This window comes from Lissotriton helveticus, chromosome 2_1, assembly GCF_964261635.1.
Source record: "Lissotriton helveticus chromosome 2_1, aLisHel1.1, whole genome shotgun sequence".
NCBI lineage: Eukaryota > Metazoa > Chordata > Amphibia > Caudata > Salamandridae > Lissotriton > Lissotriton helveticus.
The window spans coordinates 606,523,291-606,547,376 of record NC_136059.1 but is presented as its reverse complement, the minus strand read 5'-3'; the positions used below and the strand labels follow the sequence as shown (position 1 = coordinate 606,547,376).

At 45.5% G+C, this 24,086-nt stretch overlaps 1 protein-coding gene across 2 annotated transcripts in view; it reads right to left on the bottom strand.

Annotated features, from left to right (window-relative positions):
• The window catches only part of MSH3 (mutS homolog 3), a 1,953,894-nt gene that overhangs the window by 702,693 nt on the left and 1,227,115 nt on the right, over positions 1–24,086 (bottom strand). For both annotated transcript variants that reach the window (XM_078675310.1, XM_078675311.1), the window contains exon 17: positions 15,476–15,592. In XM_078675310.1, the coding sequence (XP_078531436.1) occupies positions 15,476–15,592 (117 nt within the window). The remainder of the gene's footprint in view (positions 1–15,475; positions 15,593–24,086) is intronic.

Below are 24,086 nucleotides of genomic sequence, written 5' to 3'. Positions count from 1 at the left end.
GGCCGCGCCCCAGCCCCACTCACCGCAGCCAGCGCCGACGGGCGTCCGGGATCGCTACGTGCCCCAGCTGGTATCGATCACCGAGATGGTGATTTTCACCGCGGCAGAGCTCACTCCATGCGGTCCGTGCGGCTCCTTCCTCTCGCCACATGATCAGGCAGCTCGGAGCACCCTCTGAGCGGGACACCGGGCCCTCCGCAGAGCAGGCAGCCCCACAGCCGGTCACAGCGATTCACAGCTCGAGGAGCGCCACTCGGAGTTCCTGGCCTCACAGCATTGCAGCGGCTGCCATTTTGCCCGTCCCGATGTGAGAACGGCTCAGTCTCGTTCGGCCGCCTGCAGCGTCTTGCCAGAGTTGCAATCGTCACCAATGGACTCCTTAAGGCAGCTGGAGTCCACACAGATATTTGGGAGTCGTCAAGCTTGCTGGATGCAGCGGATATTGGGCGGATTGATGCTCGGCCGGGCAGGGCCTTATGGTACTGCGGCCATCTTGCCAGGAGCCCTCTAGCGCTCCCCTGCCTTGAACAAAACTTACTATCAACTTGAGCTGGAAGAAAACTGTAGGTACATTAGTACTTTTTTGACTCGTTGGTTTATTCAGATATAAAGGACTCAATTTTGGTGTGTGGTCAGATGCAGAAAACCTTCAGGATGTCATTCTTCGAGTAATTCAACCTGTCACACATGCTTTTAACTACAGTGACGATACCTTGGTGCTTGAGGCTACACAAAATGAGTATGGCAAAGCACTCACACAAGTGTACTGTATCCTTGCTGATGCAGGTGTCACTCTGAATGCTGAGATGTGTGACTTCCACAAAAACACACTTAATGCTTTGTCCATGTCTTTTCTGAGGAATGACTCCTGACACTGAAGAAGTACAAGCATTGTCATCCACTTGTCCCCCAGAAGATGTGGCCACGCTCTGATTCTTTTAACACATGGCCACTTACTGTTTGCGATAAATTTGTGACTTTGTCACCATGAGTACCCGTATGAGGGACTTAAGAAGGCGAAATGTTCCATTTAAGAGATCTTCTGAGTGTGACCAAAGCTTCAACAAAATGAAACATGCCATTGAAAATGTGACTGAAATTACCTATGTTAATCCTAAACTACACACTGGGATTGAGGTAGATGCAAGTCCGGTGGGGTTGGGTGCGATCCTTACCCAACACAATGGACAGCCAGATCCACTTAGGAACATTGTGGCCTATGTTAGCAGGAGTCTATATCAGACTGAACATGCTTACTTTCAAACCAAAACGGAGAGCTTAGCAGTAGTATGGGCCTGTGAACCTTCCACCTGTTTCTGTATAGAAAGTATTTTACACACACACTATCACAGAACACCAGGCATCGCTCACAATTTTTGGAAATCCGAAGTCCAAGATGCCCCCTCCCATTGAGAGGTGGGGTTTGCGACTGCAGGAATACGACTACACCATTGTGCATAAGCTGGGAAAGGATCAAAACCCGGCAGACTACTTTTCACGAGTGCTGTTACAAGGTCACAGCACAACATCAAGGTGGCAGAAGCGTATGTTAACTTCATAGTAAAGTCTAGCACACCTACAGCTTTGAAAGCATGTCATCTGTGTAACTGCCTTTCGCCCAAGATGATCCAGCATCTGCTAAATATGTCTGACCTCCCTAACCAGTAATGTGAGAGACTTGTGATTTACTTCTTTGGGCCCCTCGGTAATTTACAATGGAATGCTTGACCTGGCGATGGACAGATCTACTCCCCTCTCCCCCATTCCAGGGGTAGACCCTCCCCCATTCCAGGGGTAGACCCTTGCTCTGTCTCACAACACCTGAACACATAAGCTCACGATTTACAAGTAGGGGACATTTGGCAATAATTACACCCCAACAATAGAGAGTATTCTCATTACTCTATGGTACACAAACTACATACCAGACTAGATATGATCTTCGCTCCTCCAGCAATGATTACACTGTGCACACAGGTGGAGTATTTGGGCAAGAACTTTCAGACCACAATCCCTTATTCATTTCACTGAAGTGGGGGAGATCCAGACCGAGAATTCCCACTTGGCACTTAGACACTGACAACTTGGCTGACACAGGGTTTCACTCTCAGACTGGGGAGGCCATTGAGGTGTACTTCCAGGATAACGAAGGGATGGCATAGAATGCATTGGTCGAATGGCATACATTCAAAGTTGTGTTACGTGGCTTATGTATGAAAACAGCTTATGGGGTGCACAGGGGGCTGAATGGTGAAATGACTGCGATGAAGGGGCATTTGGGAGAGTTGGAGCAAACCTGTCTGACGGACCGTGGCCAATTCCCGGCTCTCTCTGCCTTGCAAAAGGCATACTGGCTATTGGTCAGTCGGTTGTCCAAGTTTGATTTCAAGGTACTCATACACCAACAACATGAACATGGAGATAAGGCGAGTCACCTACTGGTGTGGCTGCTACAATCGCAATCCCTCAGACATCAAATCACCGCGATCCAACAGTAGTTAGGCAGTTATTAAACACACAGGGGAATATCATTGGGGAAATCAAAACTTATTACAGGGGTCTGTACAAGGAGCCCACAGCTATATATCCAGATGTGCTTACCGCATATTTGATGAGTGTCCATACTTTTTCAGTTGACCCCCTCCAGCATCAACAATTGGATAGTCCGATCACACTGGAAGAGGTACGGGAGGCAATAACCCAGATAGCCCAAGGGAAGGTTCCAGGTACCAACAGGTTTCCAGTATAATTTCATGCCCATTACAGTGCTCGATTGGCTCTACTCCTCCTTCAGGAGTATGAATGTGCATTGACTAGAAGGACCCTGTCGACTTACATGAGGGAAGTGGTGATTGTAGTCCTTGCCAAACCAGAGTGCGATCCTCTAAATGTAACAACGTATCGACCACTGTCTCTTCTGAATCTGGATTAGAAGGTCCTGGCTAACTGTCTCACTACAATAGTCCCCTCTTTAGTGCATTCTGACCAAAATGGCTTCAGACCCAGACGCAACACCTTCATTAACTTGCAGTGTTTATGACATTTTATGGGCAGGGCAAGACTCACTAGAATGGAGGGATGGGCTGCCTCCCTTGACATAGAAAAGGTATTTTACACCTTGGGTTGGCCTAACTCGATGGCGGTTCTGATGCACATTTAGTTTGGTTCTCCATTCTTGCGCAGGGTAGCGTTATTGTACACCAATCCAACTGCCAGAGCTCGCATGGGGGAAGTAATAACTGCTTTTTTCCCTGTGGCTAGAAGTATATGTAAGGGTTGCCCCCTCTCATCGCTGCTGTTTGCCCTAGCACTAGAGCCCTTTGAGTGTATGCTTCGAGAGCAGGCACCACAATGCGGTCTTGTAGTGCTTGGATACCGTCAAATAGTGTCTCTAGATGCAGATAACGCGTTGATTTATTTGAGAGCTGCCCCTCTAGTACTGCCAGAGGTCATTGCTCTGCTGACTGCATTTGGAGCCATGTCGGGTCTCCGTGTTAATTGGGGTGAATCCTGTTTATTTCCACTGCTGCCTATCCCTGAGGACTGTTGGGATACTATACCGCGTATAGAACTGAATTGGCGGTTTGACGCCAATACATATTTGAGTGCGCAGGTGTATTGTGACTTGCATGATTTGCTAGAGGCGAATCTAGGAAATGCGTGGGCCTCAATTCACCGCTGTTTTCCTTTTCAGACCAGGGTACCATTGTCCCCAATGGGCAGGTTAGCCATTGCCAAAATGTTGATCCTGCCACAACATCTCTATTTCTTTGCAGCCCTACCATTGATCACCCATAAGGCCTTTTTCCAAGATATAAAAAAGGTGTTGACGGAATTGATTTTGGGCAATGGGCAGCAACGAGTTGCTCTATATAAACTATTTGCCCGTTTGGAAAAAGGTGGCCTTGGGGCCCTGGACTACGAATCATAATATGCTGTAGCACAACAGTAGTGGCCAATGCAGTTGATTGCAGGAGCGCCGTATCCAGAATGTGTTGACATTTTAGATGAGTTGCCAGGGAGACCATTGCTGCATCGGCTCGCTGACGCTACACCCCCTCGGAACACGAATTGTGTGCTGTTACGTACAGAACTATACGTCTGGAAATGATATGCCAGAGATGGCCAGCTCTGTACACATTATGCACCCAGTATCCCGACTTGCGTCATACCAGAGTGCCCAGGCTTAAGGACAACGCATTGGGTCCGGTATTGGGAAGCGGTCGAAATTAAGACTTGGGTGGATGTGGTGACTGAGGAGGGTCTCTGTTCCTTGGATGTTTTGGCAGTAGATCATGGACTAGGTTCAGAATGGTGTGGTCCTGGAAACAGGGAGGGAGCACACTCCTGACCTCTCAGCCGGGTCGCCCCTACGCATTCTGGTACATGCAGTTCACAAGATTCAGGACAAAGTTCGTAAGTATTACACCATGGTTGGTGCAAGCTTAGTAAAAGGTCTCTCTAGACACGAGACATGGCTCGTGTTTCTGGATAGTATCCTTCATCAGTAGAGATCAGTTTGGGGTGGCTAAGAGGCTGCCAAACAATCCAGGCTTCGTTGCCTCTCGGGCGCGGAGGTGCTTCTCCTATAGCTCGTCAGCTACGGAGGCTCACGGGAGCCCTAAACAGGAAACTGGGAGGGAGCACACTCCTGACCTCTCAGCCGGGTCGCCCCTACGCATTCTGGTACATGCAGTTCACAAGATTCAGGACAAAGTTCACATGGTGTGGTCCTGTACACTAATTTGTCCTATTTGGAAACGGGTGTCGCAGGTGGCATCAGGGTAATAAATAACTTGTTTCTGCTAGTCTGCTTAGATACTTGCTTGATACGGGGTGTATCACCAAGAAAAACAAAGGTCTGTTTAGATTTAGGGCTTATCTTAGCTAAAGGATGTACTATCATGACTTGGTAGTCTACCACGGTGTCCCCACTGAAATGTTGGCGGGCAGACATGCTCCATTGGGTGCCTGATGAGCTATTGGTACACAAGCAATTGTGCACATGGGACAAGCGATTGGATCTATGGTAATGCTGGATACTTACCTGGAACGACTTGAGGCCGGTACAGACGATCATACCCCTTCAGCGCCTAACCTTTCCTCTGGGGGGGTTAATGTGCAGGCAGGTCTTACCTTATTGGCAGATTCCGCCAGGCCCCTCGCCCCGTTGGTATGCTGGATGGCCGGGTGATGGACCTGTTTCTAAGATGTCATTAAGGGTAGAAGGAGGGAGATTTCGGCAACTGTTGCGAAGCATTGTACTGAGCCCTCATATCCACTGGAGTCGGTGTATTCTTCGATGGTGTCCTGATCGCACATACACACACACAGTTTGGGGTGGGAGTGTGATAGGGGGTGTTTCATTGTTATGGCGGTTTGATAAAGCTCGAGTACAACTGTAAATGCGCTTGAGGCATCTGTTGCACCGTACATGGATACAGCACATGACACTAAGCATTGTGCTTTAAACCCTCTGCTGGCAAGCGGTTTGTCTTTACTGGTTCAAGCATTTTGACCCTGACCGTGAGGTTCTGCTGATTAGGGGGGACATTTCCAATGTACATGTATCTGGTGGCAGATAAAATGGCCACATGCTATATGCTGTCTATGACTCCCTTCCTCTACAACAGTGTGAGGTTACTTATACCATATGTGTTTTGTTTGTCGGTTGTACCAATAATGTATGAAAGCTAATAAAGATGTTTGCAAAAAAAATAAAAAATTAACCAAGTTACACTTCTGAAGGCACCAGGACCTAGATTTGGCACCACTCTGCATGTCAGGACTTTCAACAGAAGAGCTCAGGCACTGGCAGGTGAAGTCTTTGAAGGCTCTGAGACTTTTTAATAGGAGGAAAGCTCAAGTCAAGCTCTTGGCGAACCGTGGAAGTAGGGCTTAGAAAGCAAAGTCCTGTCCTTTCACTCCCAGGACAGCAGAAGCAAACAGTAGTCCAGCCCAGCAAAGCAACAGGCAGTCCCTCCTACAGCATGTAGCTCTTCTTCCTGGCAGAATGTCTTCAGTCCAGAAGTGTTCTGATTTTTGGGGTATCAGAGGTACAATACTTATACCCCTTTCTGCATTTGAAGTAGGCAAGCTTCAAAAGAAATTCTCTGTAGTGCACAATACCCTGCCTCTCCCTGACCTGCCTTCATACACACTACAGGAGGGTGGATACACCTTTGTTTGAGGGCAGGCACAGCTCTATTCAGGTGTCAGTGACAACTCCTACCACCATGCTAGCTCAGGAAGGCCCATCAGCCTGATGATGGCCCATCAGGATATGCAAAGCACACAGCAGGTCCCTGTGTGTGACTGTCTAGAGTGAATGCATTAGAAAACAACTGTCAGCCAACTCAAACATGTATTCTACAGACAGGCAGAGGAAAAAATAGTTAAGCAAGAAAATGCCCACTATATAAAAGTAGCATTTTCAAACTTACAGAATTCAAAAACCAACTTCACCAAAAGATGTATTACACGTAAAAGCTATTTCAAGGCAATCCCCATGTTACCCTATGGGTGGGATAGGCCTTGCAATAGTGAAAAATGAATTTAGCAGTATTTCACTATTAGTACATGCCCAACTTTCTAAATACACTGCACCCTGCCCATGGGGAGGCCTTGGGCCTACCTTAGGGGTGACTTACATGTATTAAAAGGGAAGGTTTGGGCCTGACAAGTGGGTGCACTTGTCAGGTCGATATGGCAGTTTAAAACTGCACTCACAGACACTGCAATGCAGGTCTGAACCATGCTTAAAAGGCTACTCATGTGAGTGGCACAATCAGTGTTACAGGCCACTAGTAGCATTTGATTTACAGGCCCTTGGCACACCGGGAGCACTTTACTAGGGACTTATTAGTAAACTAAATACGCCAGTCATGGATAAACCAATTACCATCATGTTTTAAACAGAAAGCACTTCCACTGTAGCACTGATCAGCAGTGGTAAAGTGCCCAGAGTACTAAGGCACGCAAAAACAAATTTCAGCACTGGATCAAAAACAGGAAGTCAGAAGCAAAAAGACTGGGGAAACCATGCCAAGAGCGGATAGGTTTAAAATATGTCATAAAATCCTGAAAAAAACATTGTTCTAGTGCCACCTTCAAATTCTACTCAGCCTCCAGCTTCAGCCAGCCCAACAGCTGCACACTAGTTCCGCTTCTAACATTCTCCAGACTTTCCAATCTGTCTCCAACATTCTTAATAGATATAACCGCAAAATGTTTAAATTTAGTGGCTTGAATATCCTCTAATCGATGTGTCCTTTTCTCATGCTTTTATATGGAGGTTTCCACTGGAGACCCTTGCGAACATGGACTTCAACTGGGTGAGAATTAGGCCTGGGTTGCAATTTCCGATCCGCTCGCGGAACTTGCGGAATTTGGGTAATTTTGCATTCCGTGGAGAACCCGAAATTGCCCAAAATTCTGCATTCCACGACTTTGTGAATTGTTTTTCTGGTTTGCGTTCACAATATGCCTGTTCGTGAGATATTTCCACCCGAGCACGCAAACAGCGATTGCAAACAGTAAAAAATCATCGCGAACAAGCAATTCCGTGTGTTCGCGGAATTTCTGCGTATTCGCGAAGATTTTTTACCATTTCGCGGATATTTGCGTAACGCGATTACGCAAATTCCGCCCACCCCTAGTCAGAATGGCTGCCACCTTTTGCTCAATTATTTACAACAAGGGGTGGTGATGGACAGAGTCTCTGAATTAAGCAGAGTACTCTCACCCAGTCAAGAGATCAGGGCTAGATCCAACACCGTTTTTTAGCTCATTGCACCATCCCAGTTTCAGAACCTGGCTGTATGCAAATTAGTCTGTCCCTGGCCCAGTGCATCATGGGAACAGGGCAGACCAGACTACAAAAGCCAATTCTTACACTGGGAAGGAAACAAGCTTCCGGGGACCGGTTTCTGCCATTTCAGGCGTCTTCGGCCCGGCTTGCTTGAATCCTGATGGTGCAATGAGCAAGGGACTCACATCTGAGTAGCAGGTGTGGCAGGGTATACTCAGACATGAGTCCCTTTCTCACTGCTCCATCAGGATTCAAGCAAGCCGGGCCGAAGAGGCTGAAATGCCAGAAACCGGTCCCCGGTAGCTTGTCTCCTTTCTGGTGAAGAATTGGCTTGGTAGTTTGGTCTGCTCTGTTCCCATGATGCACTGGGCCAGGGACAGACTAATTTGCATATAGCCAGGTTCTGAGCTGGGATGGGGCAGTGAGATAAATAACGGTGATGGATCAAGCCCTGATCTTTGGACTGGGTAAGAGTGGTCTGCTTAATTCAGACACTCTGTTCATCACCACCCCCTTTTCTGTATCGTTTTTGGCCACTACAGGTGTGGCAGGGTATACTCAGACATGAGTCCCTTTCTCACTGCTCCATCAGGATTCAAGCAAGCCGGGCCGAAGAGGCTGAAATGCCAGAAACCGGTCCCCGGTAGCTTGTCTCCTTTCTGGTGAAGAATTGGCTTGGTAGTTTGGTCTGCTCTGTTCCCATGATGCACTGGGCCAGGGACAGACTAATTTGCATATAGCCAGGTTCTGAGCTGGGATGGGGCAGTGAGATAAATAACGGTGATGGATCAAGCCCTGATCTTTGGACTGGGTAAGAGTGGTCTGCTTAATTCAGACACTCTGTTCATCACCACCCCCTTTTCTGTATCGTTTTTGGCCACTATAGGTGTGGCAGGGTATACTCAGACATGAGTCCCTTTCTCACTGCTCCATCAGGATTCAAGCAAGCCGGGCCGAAGAGGCTGAAATGCCAGAAACCGGTCCCCGGTAGCTTGTCTCCTTTCTGGTGAAGAATTGGCTTGGTAGTTTGGTCTGCTCTGTTCCCATGATGCACTGGGCCAGGGACAGACTAATTTGCATATAGCCAGGTTCTGAGCTGGGATGGGGCAGTGAGATAAATAACGGTGATGGATCAAGCCCTGATCTTTGGACTGGGTAAGAGTGGTCTGCTTAATTCAGACACTCTGTTCATCACCACCCCCTTTTCTGTACCTTTTGCTCAATGGCATCAAATTTCTTGTACAGCCTTTTCAAGGAATAAAATCCACTCTCCTGCAGTAAAAAATGGATGCTCAACAGGTTGCGAACTAGACAATGCTGGTACAAGGTGGCCAACTGGAGAGTCTTTCTCTGAACCGGAATCTAATTAAAGTATCCCCTAAAACAGCTAACTCCTCGGATGGAAAGTCCCACAAGGAGCAATTTCCGCAACAGTCTGACTACACGTGGTCACATGATCAGTTTTCTCCGCCCTCCCTCTTCTCGTTTATCCCCAGTGCTGACAGGTTCTCGCCTCTGCCAAGGGACCTCCTACAGTCTGTACAAGATGGCCAATAGTATCTTGGTGTCTGTCAAAAGATAGACTATTTCTCCAAGATTTGCTGGTCTGGAGCAATTTTCTGCCTCAGACCCAAAAATTTGTGGCAAGACATTTTCTATCTGCACACCATCCGACACAGCCCAGGAAAGCTCTCTGAGAAGCAAGCGTAATTTGCCAGGGAAAAGAGACATGACTCGGAGCTTGTGGAGAAGCATCCTTTCTATAGCACACAAGACCACGTGCCGATAGATCACATTTTGATACGTTTTCCTAGTCTATATTATGGTTCAAAGTGCAATTTGTCTGTATTTCAAAAGGGGAGAGTGACTGTTAATTGGGGCTAATCAATATATATTATTTATGTTTATTACGCTTGTCGTGGTTCAATTTCATATTAAAATCATTTTACAACACATTTGTGCTGATATACCTAATATGATATAGAAATCACACACAATTTCTTTTCACACTCAACTACTTCCTTTTACCAAGAATAGGTTAGGGGTCCAGGCAACTAATAGATAAGGAAGCAGCTCAGTTTGAGGCACATAACAATATTTAAATAATGGTAGGATGGGCACTACAAACCAATTTCAAAGCTTTCAGAATGTGGCAGTCATCTTGCAGCATTTAATGCTAATTGAAGTCTAGCCAAGAGGTTCTTAACCCCTTCGACGCTCATGACGAGCTGGGCTCGTCATGCAGTAGCCTCCTGCTACGCTCATGACGAGCCCAGCTCGTCATGAATAATGGTAATCATGATTTTCCAGCACAGGGGAAAAATCCCCATAGCATTCAAAAGGTTAAGATGATCCAAATACAGTGTTTTCTCTTGAATGGGGCACAATTACAATAAAAACAAGCATTAAAAACAACATGTCAATAGAACGCGGAGTAGATCTAAAGCCAGAACAAGTCACATAGAAAACAAATATGTAATTTCCCGAGCAGATGTTCCTTTCTTTGTGCATCAATTGAAATTACACAGTCACATATTCTGCTTTCAACACAAACATATTTTGAGCGACAATTAAGAAAGTCGAGTAGCACTCTTTTTGGTGAATACTTAATTGCAGATTCCTCACCTAAGAATATACCCTAGCCGTCAAACTGGATCCAGAGATTTTTCATAGCAGTGCTCTCACACGCTGTTAGGTGGCACCGTTGTAAACGAAAATAAAAAAATAACACCCGGCCAGCCGCCGCATCTCAATTCTGCCCACCGCTGCCTCAGAAGCAGGAACCAGAAGGAAACACCCAGGCTCCTGACTCCCCAAGCCCATCACAACACTGCACTGCAGCGTTGTGATTGGTCGGAGCGTCGTGGTTCAGCACTCAGACGGGGAATGGGGGACTGGGCATATTCTGCAACCAGGCTGTGATGCAGCCTGGGTGAGGAACAAGCAAAGTGTGAGAGGGCCAGCCAAAAAGTTATGCGCACTTTAGAGTGGAGCAACCACTCCTCCTGCCCGCTCTGGCAGTCCAGCCCCACCCGCACGGCCGCACCAGGAAACGGAAAACCTAAAAGATAACACTGGTAATTATAATTGTAGTTTTCCTTTCTACTGCTCGCAGAGCAGTGGGGCGACACTCCTCCTCCTTAGCGGAGCAGCCACCACTGTTCACACAAAGAACTGACAATCGCAATGAAAAGGGTAGTCTTCAAAGACAGAAGACATAACAGGCTCAAAGGGCGAACATGAGATATGTCAAGACCAAGATAAGGTCCAAGTGTGCCATTACAAATGTCTTGGAACAAAACATGTTTCCCAAGATGTTGTAAAGATTTAGTAAATTTCAAGTGATATGAGCATTAGGTTGTCTGGCAAATGTAGAAAGGGCAAAAGGGCCACCAAATAACCTTTATGGTGCCCACTGTAAAGCCTTGCTGAGCTAAGATGACTAGAACATCCAACACCTTTGCCTATAAGGGGTCTGTTTCTGGGCACTGCACCCGGTCACAAATTTGTTTCAGTGTCCTGCTTTGATGGATTTCGTAAGAGCACACCGACCAGCGAGGATGATATCCACTACCTTGCGGAAACTCCAAAGCACAACATTTATGACACTGCACATACTTGACTGGTGAAAAGATCTAGTTTGGGTTCTCCCCACTGGTGGAAGTCATCTTGTCTCACCTCCGGGTGTAAGTTCCACTTGTGATCTGCCAGTCGCCTGCTCGGGTGTACACAGACCTTGCATGCTGGTTGGACCCAGAAGAATGCCCTGGAACTCCAGAGGCGTAAAGGCACAGGACCCTACGTGTTGCAGTACCACGTGGCTGGCGGTGGTGTTGTCTGTGAGAACTTGCACCAATCTCCCTTGAATGGATAACAGGGAGGCCTTCAGGACTAGAAGAATGACCCACAGCTCCAGTAGGCTAACGTGGAGCCGGTCCTCCAATGGACCTCCACCTACCCCAGGAGGCCACCCACCCAGAAGTGATGCGTTTGTCAGAATTTGTAGCTGTTAGTCGGCAAAGGAGAGTGATCAGCTGCAGGACAAATTAGTTGGTGGGCCACCACTGCAATGTTGAGGTGCTTCTTCAGAGATTTGGATGTTGTCAGAAAGACAACTTTGATGATGAGCCAATTGGAACTTCAAGGGCAATTGTGCTCCCTTGTATGGGTGACTAGTAGGATGCACCCTGGCATGGTTGACAAGGCAGATGCACAAAGTTAAGAAGTCAAGAAGCTTCAGAGCCATTATCATCATCCCAGCATCCTGGACTCATTCCTGCAGAGAGAAAGCCCTGAAATCCACCATATACAGGATTGCACCATAGGTGGAAGTCTCTGAAAATGAGTAAGGCAGAACTTCAGCTTGTTTGTGGAGAAATTCAACGATGTCAAAATGGCCTCCGTCATTCGAAGATGGTCCACAACTTACTGCAGTAACCCTGCCTTCAACAGCCAGTCGTTAGAAGTACAGGAATGCAGCAACTCCCAACCTCCGAAGACAGGCACGGACCACCGAAACCAGAACAGCACTGGTGAGTCTAAGTGGAAGTGTGTCAAACTGAAAATGCTCCTAGTCCACCTTCAACCACAGGTAATGCAGGTGGGAATGCAGGACAATTATATGAAAATAAATATCATCCAAGCTCAAAGACACCATTCAGTTTCCAGGGTCCAGAGCAGACAACTGGGCCAAGGTGAGCATTTTGAATCTGTCCTTCATTGGTAGGTGTTGAGGGGATGAAGGTCAAAGAAAGGCCTAAGGACCCCTTCTTCTCTGTCCCCACCAAGGATCCTCTCCTAAAAAAGGCTGCTGGTCCATGTGTATGTTGGTAGAGGATGTTGTGTCTGTACTGGGGCCTGGGCGGTCAGTTGCCCCGTCTGAGCCACTGCCTGCAGACGATCCAGAAAAGGTCTGTTGCTGTCTGACTTTACATTTGATGTCTAAACTATTGACAAAAGCTTAAGGAGTTTTATTTAAAACAATATTGCATCTAACTCCGTTTTACTTTGACAAATGACCATTTATAATGTTTTTTTTTATTCACATCTTTGTTGGAACTAGGTTCTAGGACCATTGTCTTTGGTACCACTTAGTACCCAGGTCCAGGACCATTTTTGGGTAAACCCCCTTTTTTTTTAATGGTCACTGGTTTAAAAGGCAGTCTCTGTCAATACACCAGCCACCTGGAGTAGCTCCTACATTTCTGAACCTGGTGCAGAAAGTGTTTGGTAACGGCCAACAGCCCCAAGTAACACGCTGTAGCTCTTCTGTCTTTAAAGCATTCTGAAGTGGAGTCAACCCTTTCACTAAAAAGGGGGGGCGTCATCAAAGGCAATATCGATCAACAAAGCCTGCTCATCGCCAAAGACCTGAGTGGACCTCGTTCAGGCATGTCGATGAAGGACAGTAGTGATAGTAAGCACCCTGCCAAGAAAATGCATGGTATCCAAACCTGCGCACATTACATATTTGGCTGTGTCTTGCCCATTATATATCATCTGGGCCAAAGAGGCTGGAAGAACTTTAGGGACAGACTACATTTGTAGAGTGCAATGCCAGACTGGCTGAAGAAAACATTTTCACCAAATGTGTCAATCCTTTTAGATTACCCATCGGGATGAGTGGTAGGAAAAGAGTTAGGATTCACTTTACTGTTTAAGGCCAGCACAATAAGACTCACTCGAGTGCGGTGCTTGATGAAAAAAACCAAGGTCACCAGGTACCGGTCTATGCTGCCTGACTGCCTGCCTTTTCACAGGTGAGCAAGAATATGGTTGTGACAGGTAGCTTTAAGAGTATCGTCAGGATATCATTAGAAAGAGTAAGGCCTCAGATGTTGCTGGGCTTGGCTGTTGAATTTTTGTCAAAACATGTGTTTTAGTGTCAATGGAGGGCAGCTGTAACTCTGGCACCTCGGACACCCTCTGAACAACCTCTGCTCTCTGTTCTGTTAGTTGCCCATGGAGTGAGAAACCTGTCTCAGGAGAGTTGTGAAGGCCATCATTGTTCTAAAATTCACAATATAAAGCATCTCCAGTATAATGAGGGGGAATGCATCTTCCCCCTTACCTTCATCCTCATCAACATCCTGGGGAGCACCCTGCTCTGGCTCAGAGTCAGCGGCAATTAATAATGGAGCCTTTGCTGATAGCTGCGATGCGGTAGAGGCACAGGACTAGAGTCAGGCTGCACGACAACGGAGGGCTTTCGTACTTGCATAGCGCAACATCAGTCAAGTTCAAACATGGCATCAGCACTGGTGAAATCAGCACCGACGTGGGGGTGCAGCATGGATCATGGCGCCGGAGTAACAGTCTGTACTGGAGTCAGTAAGAGCTCTGTAATCGGTCACAAGGGCACAGCCAGTGCTAGGAAGGGACCTGCAGTAACCAGACTAGAGGTCCCTGTGGTGCTTTTTGTGGCCTAAAGGTGAGCCAGAGGGATCTAGAAGCACACTGAATATTTTTAACAAAGCCTCCTAGATGGCCTCAATCTACTTGAGGTTTGAAGAGGGTCCAGGGAAGTCAGGGTTTGTCTGAACAAGTTGAGACATTGGCTCATCGACCTTTACACAGTGCAATTTATATCTTGGTGTCCTTGGAGTGCGAATGGAGTGATGGGGTCGAGTCCCGTTTCGTATTTACGTTTGAACTTGGAATTACTGGACGACTTTAAATGGGAAGTGGAACAGTCATGGAAGCGGCCCAAAAATTTGGAGCAGGAGCGGAATTTATGTGAAGGCTGCAAACAGTTGTTGTTCTAAGAGACCTACAGCTTTGCCTTCTGTCTCGAACTGCCTGCGGGTATCAGGTCACACTTATCACATGACATAAGAGTCATGTCCAGAGCCAAGGCGCCAAAGACACATCTTGTGCCGATCAGTGACCAATATCTGCTTCCTGTAGGCACAGCACGGCTTGATTCAGTTTTCGGTGGGGGCATTGTTCCCTGGCACACTGTGAAAGTTTGGATGTGGTCAGTCCATATTTGCTTCAGAATGCGCGGTAAGAAAGGAACTGATGTCAGTGAGCTGGAGTCGCGCCTATACACAGCTATGTTCTATCACTTCCGGTGAAGTATGGACCCAACGCTGAGCTGCATGGTGCCACCTAGTGGGGCGCAAGAGCTCCACTACAAAAAGTATCTGGATTGAGTCTGGCACCTGGGAAATATTCTAAGGTGAGGAATCTAGCTAGAAATACCCATCAGAAGATCCCCATGTTAGTCTTCAAAAGCTTTGAGTATAATGTCGACAGCACTCAAAAACATAAAATCAACCTTATATAAAGAACTGTACTCCATCGGCAGTTCCATAGCCAGTGATCATCCACAGGGACTGTATTCCTATTAAAGTCTATTAAAGTACTCGGACCTACTGAACAGGTAGCACCCAGAATGTACCACCGAGAAATGTTACTTGTATCATCTACTGACGGTCTAGTTGCAAAACTATATGAACAGTTATTGCAAACTAGACCGTCAGTAGATATTTTCTTCTTTGTCCTTATTGCGAACACGTATCGCTCTATTATGACTGTACTATGCCAATCTGCTATGTATGATGTTAAAAACCTATAAACAAATTTAAACAAAAAAAAAAATATATATATATATATAGATATATAAAGAACTTTACTCATGGTACACTAGTTTTAGAAACTTACTTTAGAAAACGCAGCCATTCAGCATTGCAGTCAAGGACTAGCTGCTCTCTGAGCTGGTTCAGATGCCTGTAATTTTTAACAATAAAAGGAGAGTGGAAACGACTGACAGCTTTTGTGCTGCAAGAATGAAAAAAGAAGAAAAAGAAATCAAGGTTACTAAGCAATCAGGTATGTAATCACTTTGCACAATTAGACGAGGTCTTTTTTATTTAATTCTGTGGGCCTTGAAATGAATGAAGCGGAGAGGAGGAGGGGCAGGCACTGGAGAGAAAATGAAAGTTCCATTCCGGCACAACTCATCCATTGATTCCAATATCCTTTATTAAAACTCAAACACTTGGTTACCATGGTGCACACAGGATGCATAAGACCCGAGGGACTCTTTGTATAATGTGTGTATGTACATGTCTTCCTCTCTGGCTATATCTATCCACCCGAGCAAGAGTATAAATCGCATTCATGGTTTAAAAATGCTGTTACAATATAATATAAATATAATAACAGTTTCCTATTGTCATCATGACGTAGGTTGCCGTGCTGCTGCTCAAATAAATGATGTGGAGAAACATTCCCGAAATACATGTCTATCTTACAATGTCCAGGAAGGGTCTTTGACTACTATTTTCGAAATACTGCCATTACGACTGATTACAAACTTAGGGGCTCATTACGATGGCGGAAGGACCGCCACCCCCAGCCATGTGGGGCAAGTCCTTCCCACATCGGAGCCCGATTTTCCCACTGCCGAATTAGGATGGCGGTGGGAATCCCAATCTGTCCGTGGCAGACGGAAAGACCGCCGGCCACCGGTCCGCCAGAAGCAATCAGTCTGATTGCTTGCCGGGTGGACCAGGGGGCATAAAATGGTAGCGGTGCCTAGCAGGCACCACCAGCCATATTACAATGCTGGCATCAGCCAGCCTTCCCATGGTGGTGGAACCGCCATGGAAAGGCTGACAGAGGCTGGATTTGGATGCCCGTTACGGGCCCCCTCAGTGTTGGGGGAGAGGAGGGGTACCCATGGTACCCCCCTGCATTTCCCTGCAGTGCATGGCAGGCACCGCATGGTGCCTGCCACTTAGTGCAGGAAAATGCACAGCATGGCATTTTGGCATTGCGTACAGTGCTGCCGCCAGCAGCACCGTCTGCAATGTTAAATGCCCTGGATGTGCCCGCCAGTATGGCAAGCGCGTCCTAATAGCAGTGGTGGGACCGCCGCATGTCAGGCGGGCGGTCCCACACACCGCAACGATGGCGGGTAGAACTGAGGTCCGCCCGCCATGGTAATGAGCCCCTTAGTAACTTAATGCAGCCATACGATAAAAAAATGAACAGTCTATTTTGACAAAGACTTATCACTCAAAAGATAATACAGAATCTCAAGTACTCAGATTTTAAAACTATCATTGTATATTATGTGGAAGTGCATTGATTACATTCTTTCTATTACAAGACTTGACCAAAGCATAAAAACTACGTATGTTCATAGCAGATAAATACAATTTAGAGGCTCCAAATTACAAATACATTTACATTTACAGCTACGTTTCTAGCAGACTTACAAGACTACTGACTATTATTATTCATACATGGTGTACAATTACGTACGTGCAATTGTGTAGGTAAAGCTAATTTGCTAATATTTTTCTTCCCTCACTGGGGAACATGTTCTAACTCCCACAACATTTAACACTTTTGAAACAATACGTGGATCTTCTTTTTTAGCATCCAAGCAACCCTCTGTCTTCAATGTTGTAATCAGTACTCGCGTCTGTCATTGAGATCGTCTGAGTTCTTTGTACCAGTATTTCAGCGCCTTAAGCCTTACGTGTTTGGGTTTCTTCTTCTCGGTTATCCTTCAGATCTCTCTCCATCTTTCATGATAAGGGTGTTTTGTGGGTTTTAAGCAGGCCACACAAGTGCTGTGTCGTTCTTTTACGTCCTATGTGATGTTCCGGAGGGGATCAGATCCGTAGTCCATGGAACAACTCAATCTAAGATCTGACAGGAAAAGCCACAGAGAAAATTAAGAGGATAGGTGCTTGATGAAAAGATGAGGAAAGGGTGACCAAACTGATGATTCTACGTTGACATGTGCATCCTTGCACACACTGTGAGAAAAACTGAACTCCCAACTCCTCAGGAAACTGCTGAACAGTGACTTCTTGAGACAACCTACTGGTCCCGAAAAGGTGATACTTAGGTAGACCACTTTCCCTGGAGGTCATGCTCCATGTAGATCAATACCCATCATCATTTAAAATGTCACACTACACTCAGAAATGGCTGTAGGGCACCAGAACAGGAGCAATGTATAAACAAATTAAATAAACCAACACAATAGATACAGTTGCAAATATAAACCAGATGATTTACCTAAAATCTCACATCGTGCTACCTGGACATAAAAATAACTCCAGATCAGGGTACCACAATTGATTATATAATCAGAGCGGAACCCCTAAAAAAACAACTTCTAAGTTGCCACATTAAGTACCTACATTTGAGTGAGCATGCTGCAATTACTGCCAAATTGAATTGGGCAGGAATACATGTGGGGCAGCCAAGACACGTCAAGCCAACGATGAAAAAAATGAACGGGGATTACCCTAAAATGGCCAATGATAAATAAATCGACCTTTGTCTCAAACATAATTGTAAAAAAAATCAAAATTATACTATAACGTGCTTAGAAACAGCATCTAGCCCAACCCAGGTATTCATGGCTTTTGACTCTATACTTTTGGAGATTAAGTTCCAATTATTTAGGAAAAAATCTACCCCTAAAATAGCGGGCCGAGATGGTTCGATCAATCCTGTACTAAGTCCTTAAAAGCTCTACATCAAGTCCTCGGGTCAAATCCCAGAGATTTGGCCCTAGTCAAAATGTGCCGTTCCCAATACAACGAGGCTAGGAAGATTAGAATAAAATCCTTAAAGGTAGAAGCATGGGAACAACTCCATCTAGCTGCCATTTCCAAAAATCCTAGGGATTTCTGGAGTATTATTATTGCTCCGTTCCTTAAACCATTATCAGCTTCAACAATGGTTTGCCATGTAGACGAGGAATCATGGGTCTCATATTTTTCTAGCATATTTGATCCTAATTTGGAGGGGAACCACAGTTTTTATCTAGGTGTGATTCCAGCAAACCCCCCTGATCTTTGATCATCACGAGATAAAAGTAGCCCTTATGCAGTGCTCTGGAAACAAAGCGCCTGGACCAGACTGTACCCCTATAGATTTCTTCCTTGATCAGCCGGACTTATGGGGTCCAGTGCTGAAAAACGTTTTAAATGTTATAGCTAAGGTGGGTCCTCCAGACTCAGGAAGAAATCTATTTTAGTTCCAATATTCCAATTTATAAGAAAGGGGACAAAGCCGAGGCCAAAAATTACAGGCCAATCTCGCTGCTACATAGAACAGCTAAATTAATGAGAAAGGTTTTATTAAACAGACTAGAGGAGTGGGCAGCCAGCAATAAGGTTTTAATCCCAGTCCAATATGGCTTTAAAAAAGGTATGGGCTCTCAGGACTAGTGCCTTAATCTAAGCCTAATAATCGCCAAGTACTCTGAAGTAAAATCTGAAAGATTGTACTTCGCGTTTATGGACTTGTTGGCAGCGTTTGACTGCGTGGCACATTAACATCTATGGAGGATAATGGAAGAAATGGGCATAGATGAGGCTAATATATCTTTTATTAGACAGCTCTACTCATCAGCCACGGCCTGCGTCAGATACGGGAGAGAGGGGGAGTGCACCAGGTCGTTTCCAATTAACAGGGGTGTCGGCAGGGTTGTGTGCTTGCTCCATTTCTTTTTTCTATTTACACCAATGGGGTGGAAGCTCCCCTGCTGGACTCAATACCAGACGTCCCCAAAATTAATAATGTTTGCACTCCAATTCTCCTGTATGCTGACGACGCAGTGCTAATTGCCCGCACAGGCCTCGCCCTTCAAAAGTTACTAGATACTTATGTATCCTATATGTCAAAACTGGGGCAAAAAAACAATGAGGCCGAATCCTTTATTTTGATTACTGGCCGTAAAAATAGAAAGGTCCCAAAGTTCCATATATCAGGACAGAAAATAGCCCACACTGATAATTTTTCCTATCTTGGTGTAGCGTTTGATAGGCAATTATCATGGTCAAATATGCTTGTTACTAGAGGCTTATCACTTGAGAGAAGCATTATTGGCCTACACTCATTTATTAAAAAATTGGGAGCAAAACCCATTAACATGGCAAAAAAAGTTTATGATGCAAAATCAGTTTCAGTAGCAACCTCCGGGGCAGGCATTTGGGGCTACATTAACCCCTTCGCCCTACAAGTTATAGAGGACACATTTTGGAAAAAACTAGTGGGTCTCATTGCTCATGCAGAATTGGATGTCTCTTATGTGACCGACACAATTGCTTTGGCTGCTATAATGTTGTGGCATTCCATATGGAGAAGGGAATCTATCCACATCACACAAAAGTTAATTGAAGACTGCCTATCCCTGAAAAATGCCCACAAGATTCCATGAATTTACTATATTAGATCTACTTTTTCACCTTTAGGATTAGAACGTCTATTCTCTATCCCTAGCGACTGGATTTTATCTCTATTTTTGGAAAATTCACAGCGTTTCCTCAAATTAAGGGCTGAAGCAAGACTGAAAGAAAACTGTACAAAAGTATCGGTCAAAGCATATTTAGAAAGCCCAATGATACAGAAAGGGCGAACATCTTATATTTTTACTGTGACTAATTCACGTCACAGATTTTTTCGAATTAGATTTCGTTTTAATTTTATTCCATGCATGTTGGCCCACCCAGCTGGAATGTATTCCGTAAATGAATTGCCATTCTGTCCTTGCGATGGTATTTCTGCACAATCAAATTTACATGTTTTCTTTTTTTTGCAAATGTTATGCAGAATCACGTAAAAGATTTATTTTGCCATTGATGCGTAAATATGATTTTAAACAATGTCGTGTCGCAATGTATTTTTCACAATCTTTGCCCAATCCTATGGTCTGCTTTTCTGTGGCGTCCTTTTTAATCCAATCACGAAGAATTAGGAAATGGCACTTTACACGAGAATGAATTCTAAATTGTTCCCATCAGTTGGCTTTTACTAACTGTTCCCTAATGGTGTTTGTTATGATCTTTTATTCTTTTTATGCATATGTGTATTATGTATAGATGTTTTTTACCTTACTTTTATGATCTTATACTGTAAGCATCAAATAAAGTAAATTGACTGACTGACTCAAGCGGGTATTCAGAAGTGTAATCAGTAAACTGATATGATATATTTATTATTGTGTGGTTACTTAAAACCTTTATAATATACAACATTTAAAAACATATTGCAAAAGGAGAATGCGAGTCATATAAAAAATGGAAATTTAAAGCCCCTAATCTTTAAAACAACCTACAAAGTAATATATAAACCCCAGGTATAGACTTAGGGATTGAAAATCATAGGGACAAGATTGCTGCTCGATGATGCCCCTTGGTAAAATCCACCATTCAGGGGAGGCTGTCCCTGGCACAATAGAGCTCACTGGCTGTTTGGCGGCCTCTACATGTGCCAACTTGTCTTTCAAAAGTATGCATGTGAGATGTACACATTTGCCAAAGTTGGCCATGTTCTTCACAATGTCCAAATTGTAGAGCTGATGGACAGACTCCTTTGCTGTGCGAGTGCCCAGTTGAAGAAGGATGGGTCTAATGTAGATTCTGCGAGCTTCGCACAAGACCAGGCAACATAGCAAACTGTGTGCCAGGTACTCCCTTTTGTAGTTGCATAGACGACACTCCGAAATGTCTGACCGTGCTTTTCATGATGGATATAGTTCTTTTAAGGGGAGCGGGTGTAGTCTTGGGCTAAGATGCGGTGTAGTGCGTGTCTCCCCACGGCCTGCATTAGGTGGGGCTTTTGGGTGTGCACAATTTGAGGAAGACAGAGGGTTTCATGAAAGTCTCTGGCTGCCAAGGATTCCACGTCCAGGATGAGACGTGATTGCCTTTTTATTGATGTTTTTATGGTTGCATAGTTGATTAGGCTGGGATCCCAGTTCTCGATAGCTAATTGTAGCAGATCTGTGGCTATGGTAAGACTGGCGGACCAGGGGGCGACTCTAACAAGTACAATTATCATGGGGGGATGGCTGCGGAGTTCCACGCCTCCGTGTAGCCTCCCGTGACCCGCGGTCTGTGACCCCACCTCTTGGAATGGCGAACGCCGTCCGAAACGCCGCGGCAGAGATCTCCTCCTGTTCCTGCCCCAAAGCCGTTTTCACCCTCACGGACTTCAGCGAGGGTGATGCGGCTGGAGCCCACAGTCACTGTGTGAGGTCGAGGGGTGTTTGCGGCCCCTGTAAGCTGCTGGAAGGTAACAGCCTGCTTGCTTGCTTTTCCGCGTTCGGCATTTCGGCACCCTGAGACACTGTGATTTCCATGCTCCAGTTTGGACTCGGGGGCAAGTCTCTTGCTCTTGCTATTGGAGCTGCTGACTAAAAGGGATATAACTTCGAAAGACTTCAGAGGTTTTTCTCGGGATTGTGGTGCGTTTATTTCTGTGACTCTGCACTCCCCCTGATTCTTGAATTAGATGCAGCCAGAGGTTGGAGGCTGGAGGCTGTAACCTGCGCACAGGTGGAGGGTGATGGATGGATGGATTTGGACTCAGTAACCCCCTGAAAACCCTCGCTCCGGTGGCAAGATAAGAAATTTTGGACTTGCATCACGTCTATCACCGTGAGTAACGCCTGGCCTAGAGAAAAAGGGGGGGAAAATATAAGGGGAAAGGAAAAAAAAACTTTTTTTTTTTCTTCTTGCGAGAGCATCAGTAAGAAACTTTTAAGGGGGCTGAACTTTACTTTACCAATTTTGCACGCTACAATGGGCAAACCTCAAAGAGAGGGAGAGGAGGTTATAAAATCCAGCAAAGTCGAGTTGACTGCCCGCCAGAAAGCAAGAACTCGTCTAGCCCTAGCTAAAAAGACCTTTCGCAGAGCAGCCAGGGAAAATGACAAAAATAAGAGTAAAGCCGGGGGAGAGAGCTCGGCGGGAGATATGCTCCCGGAGTCCTCAGATGATGAACTGCCTATTCTCCTATCTCATTGCAAATCAAGGAGACAAAGAAGAACGCAATAGACTGCCAAGATAATTACAACTCGACAATACAGATCGAACCAGAACTAGAGTCTGAACCAGAGCTAGAAGCAGAGTTACCAGTGGGTACCTTGGTATCAGTACAAGAAACACCATCCCACGCAGAAGAGATAAAAAATAAAGCTGGTAAAGGAGAAAAAGAAATAAAAGAATATCCGCTTTTAACAAAAAAAAACACTCCTAAGACTCTCTCTGTACAATCTCCCACAACCTTAGCTCTTGCCTCAGCTCTCGCCGCCTCACCTGCCTTACCCCCCTCACCAGTCAATCTTGCACGTCCCAATGACCCTGGCCTAACGAATCCTTCTAAGTCTAAGTCACCTTGTCGTGATGGGACATCTGAACCTTTTCCTCTACGTGCTTCGCAATCTCTCGGAAATTCCAACTCCATAGAAGAGGAGCTGGGCGTGCAGGGTTGTACGCAAGACTGCTCCTTATTTCCAGATATACAAGGCGAGGTATTGGGAATACCAAATGCAGAGGGTGATGAGGAACTGCGGTGCTCCAATAAGAGCAACTCGGATTCTACTACAAAACCTTTGGTAGGGAAAGATAATTTTCCGGGGCCAGAGGAGAGATCAGAGGTGAAATACCAGCTAGACATCCGTGAAATACTGAATTTAATTCTTGATGAGATCCGAGAAATTAAACATAATCAGCAAGTAGAGATAGCCGCCCTTCATTCAAGAATGGACAAATTCGAGGAATCAATGTTGGTGTTCCCAAAGAAACTTCAGGAGGCAGAGGCTAGGATCTCTACACTAGAAGACCAAATGAACCAGGTTTCAGGGGAAGCAAAAGAGGCAGCTAAGAAGAAAAACTTCCTTGAAAACAAACTAGAAGAGCTCGAAAATCACTCAAGAAGGTCAAACCTAAGGATTGTGGGGGTTCCGGAAGGAATAGAAGGCTCCGATACCATTCAGTGGGCCGATTCTTTTATTCACCGCACAGTTCTACCTGAATTTGAGGGAGACCTGACATTAACAAGAGCTCATCGGGTCCCGGCCCAGCGCTTCCCAAATTCACCATTTCCAAGAACTATTCTTATGAACTTTGCTGACTACAGGATCAAGGAGAAGATTCTTTCCAGAGCTTTTCAACAACGCCAATTTTCAGTATCAGAAACTGTAAAATGCAGGATCTTCTCAGATATGACTGCAGTGGCTGCAAAAAGAAGAAAAGAATTTGTGAAAATTCTACACTTATTTAAGGCAAATGGCGCTCAAGCCTCGATTGCGCAGGAGTCAAAAATGAAGGTCCAGGTTAAAGGAAAATTCTACTTGTTTACGGATGTAGACGAGGCGCAATCTCTTCTCAAGGAGATCTCTTCAGGAGCTAGGGCCTGATAAATTTAATCTAGGCCTGGCAATATTCTCCTGTTTCCTCAAATTTTCTCCTCTTGCTACTTTTACTTTGTGTTTCCTATTTCCTTTTTCCTATTC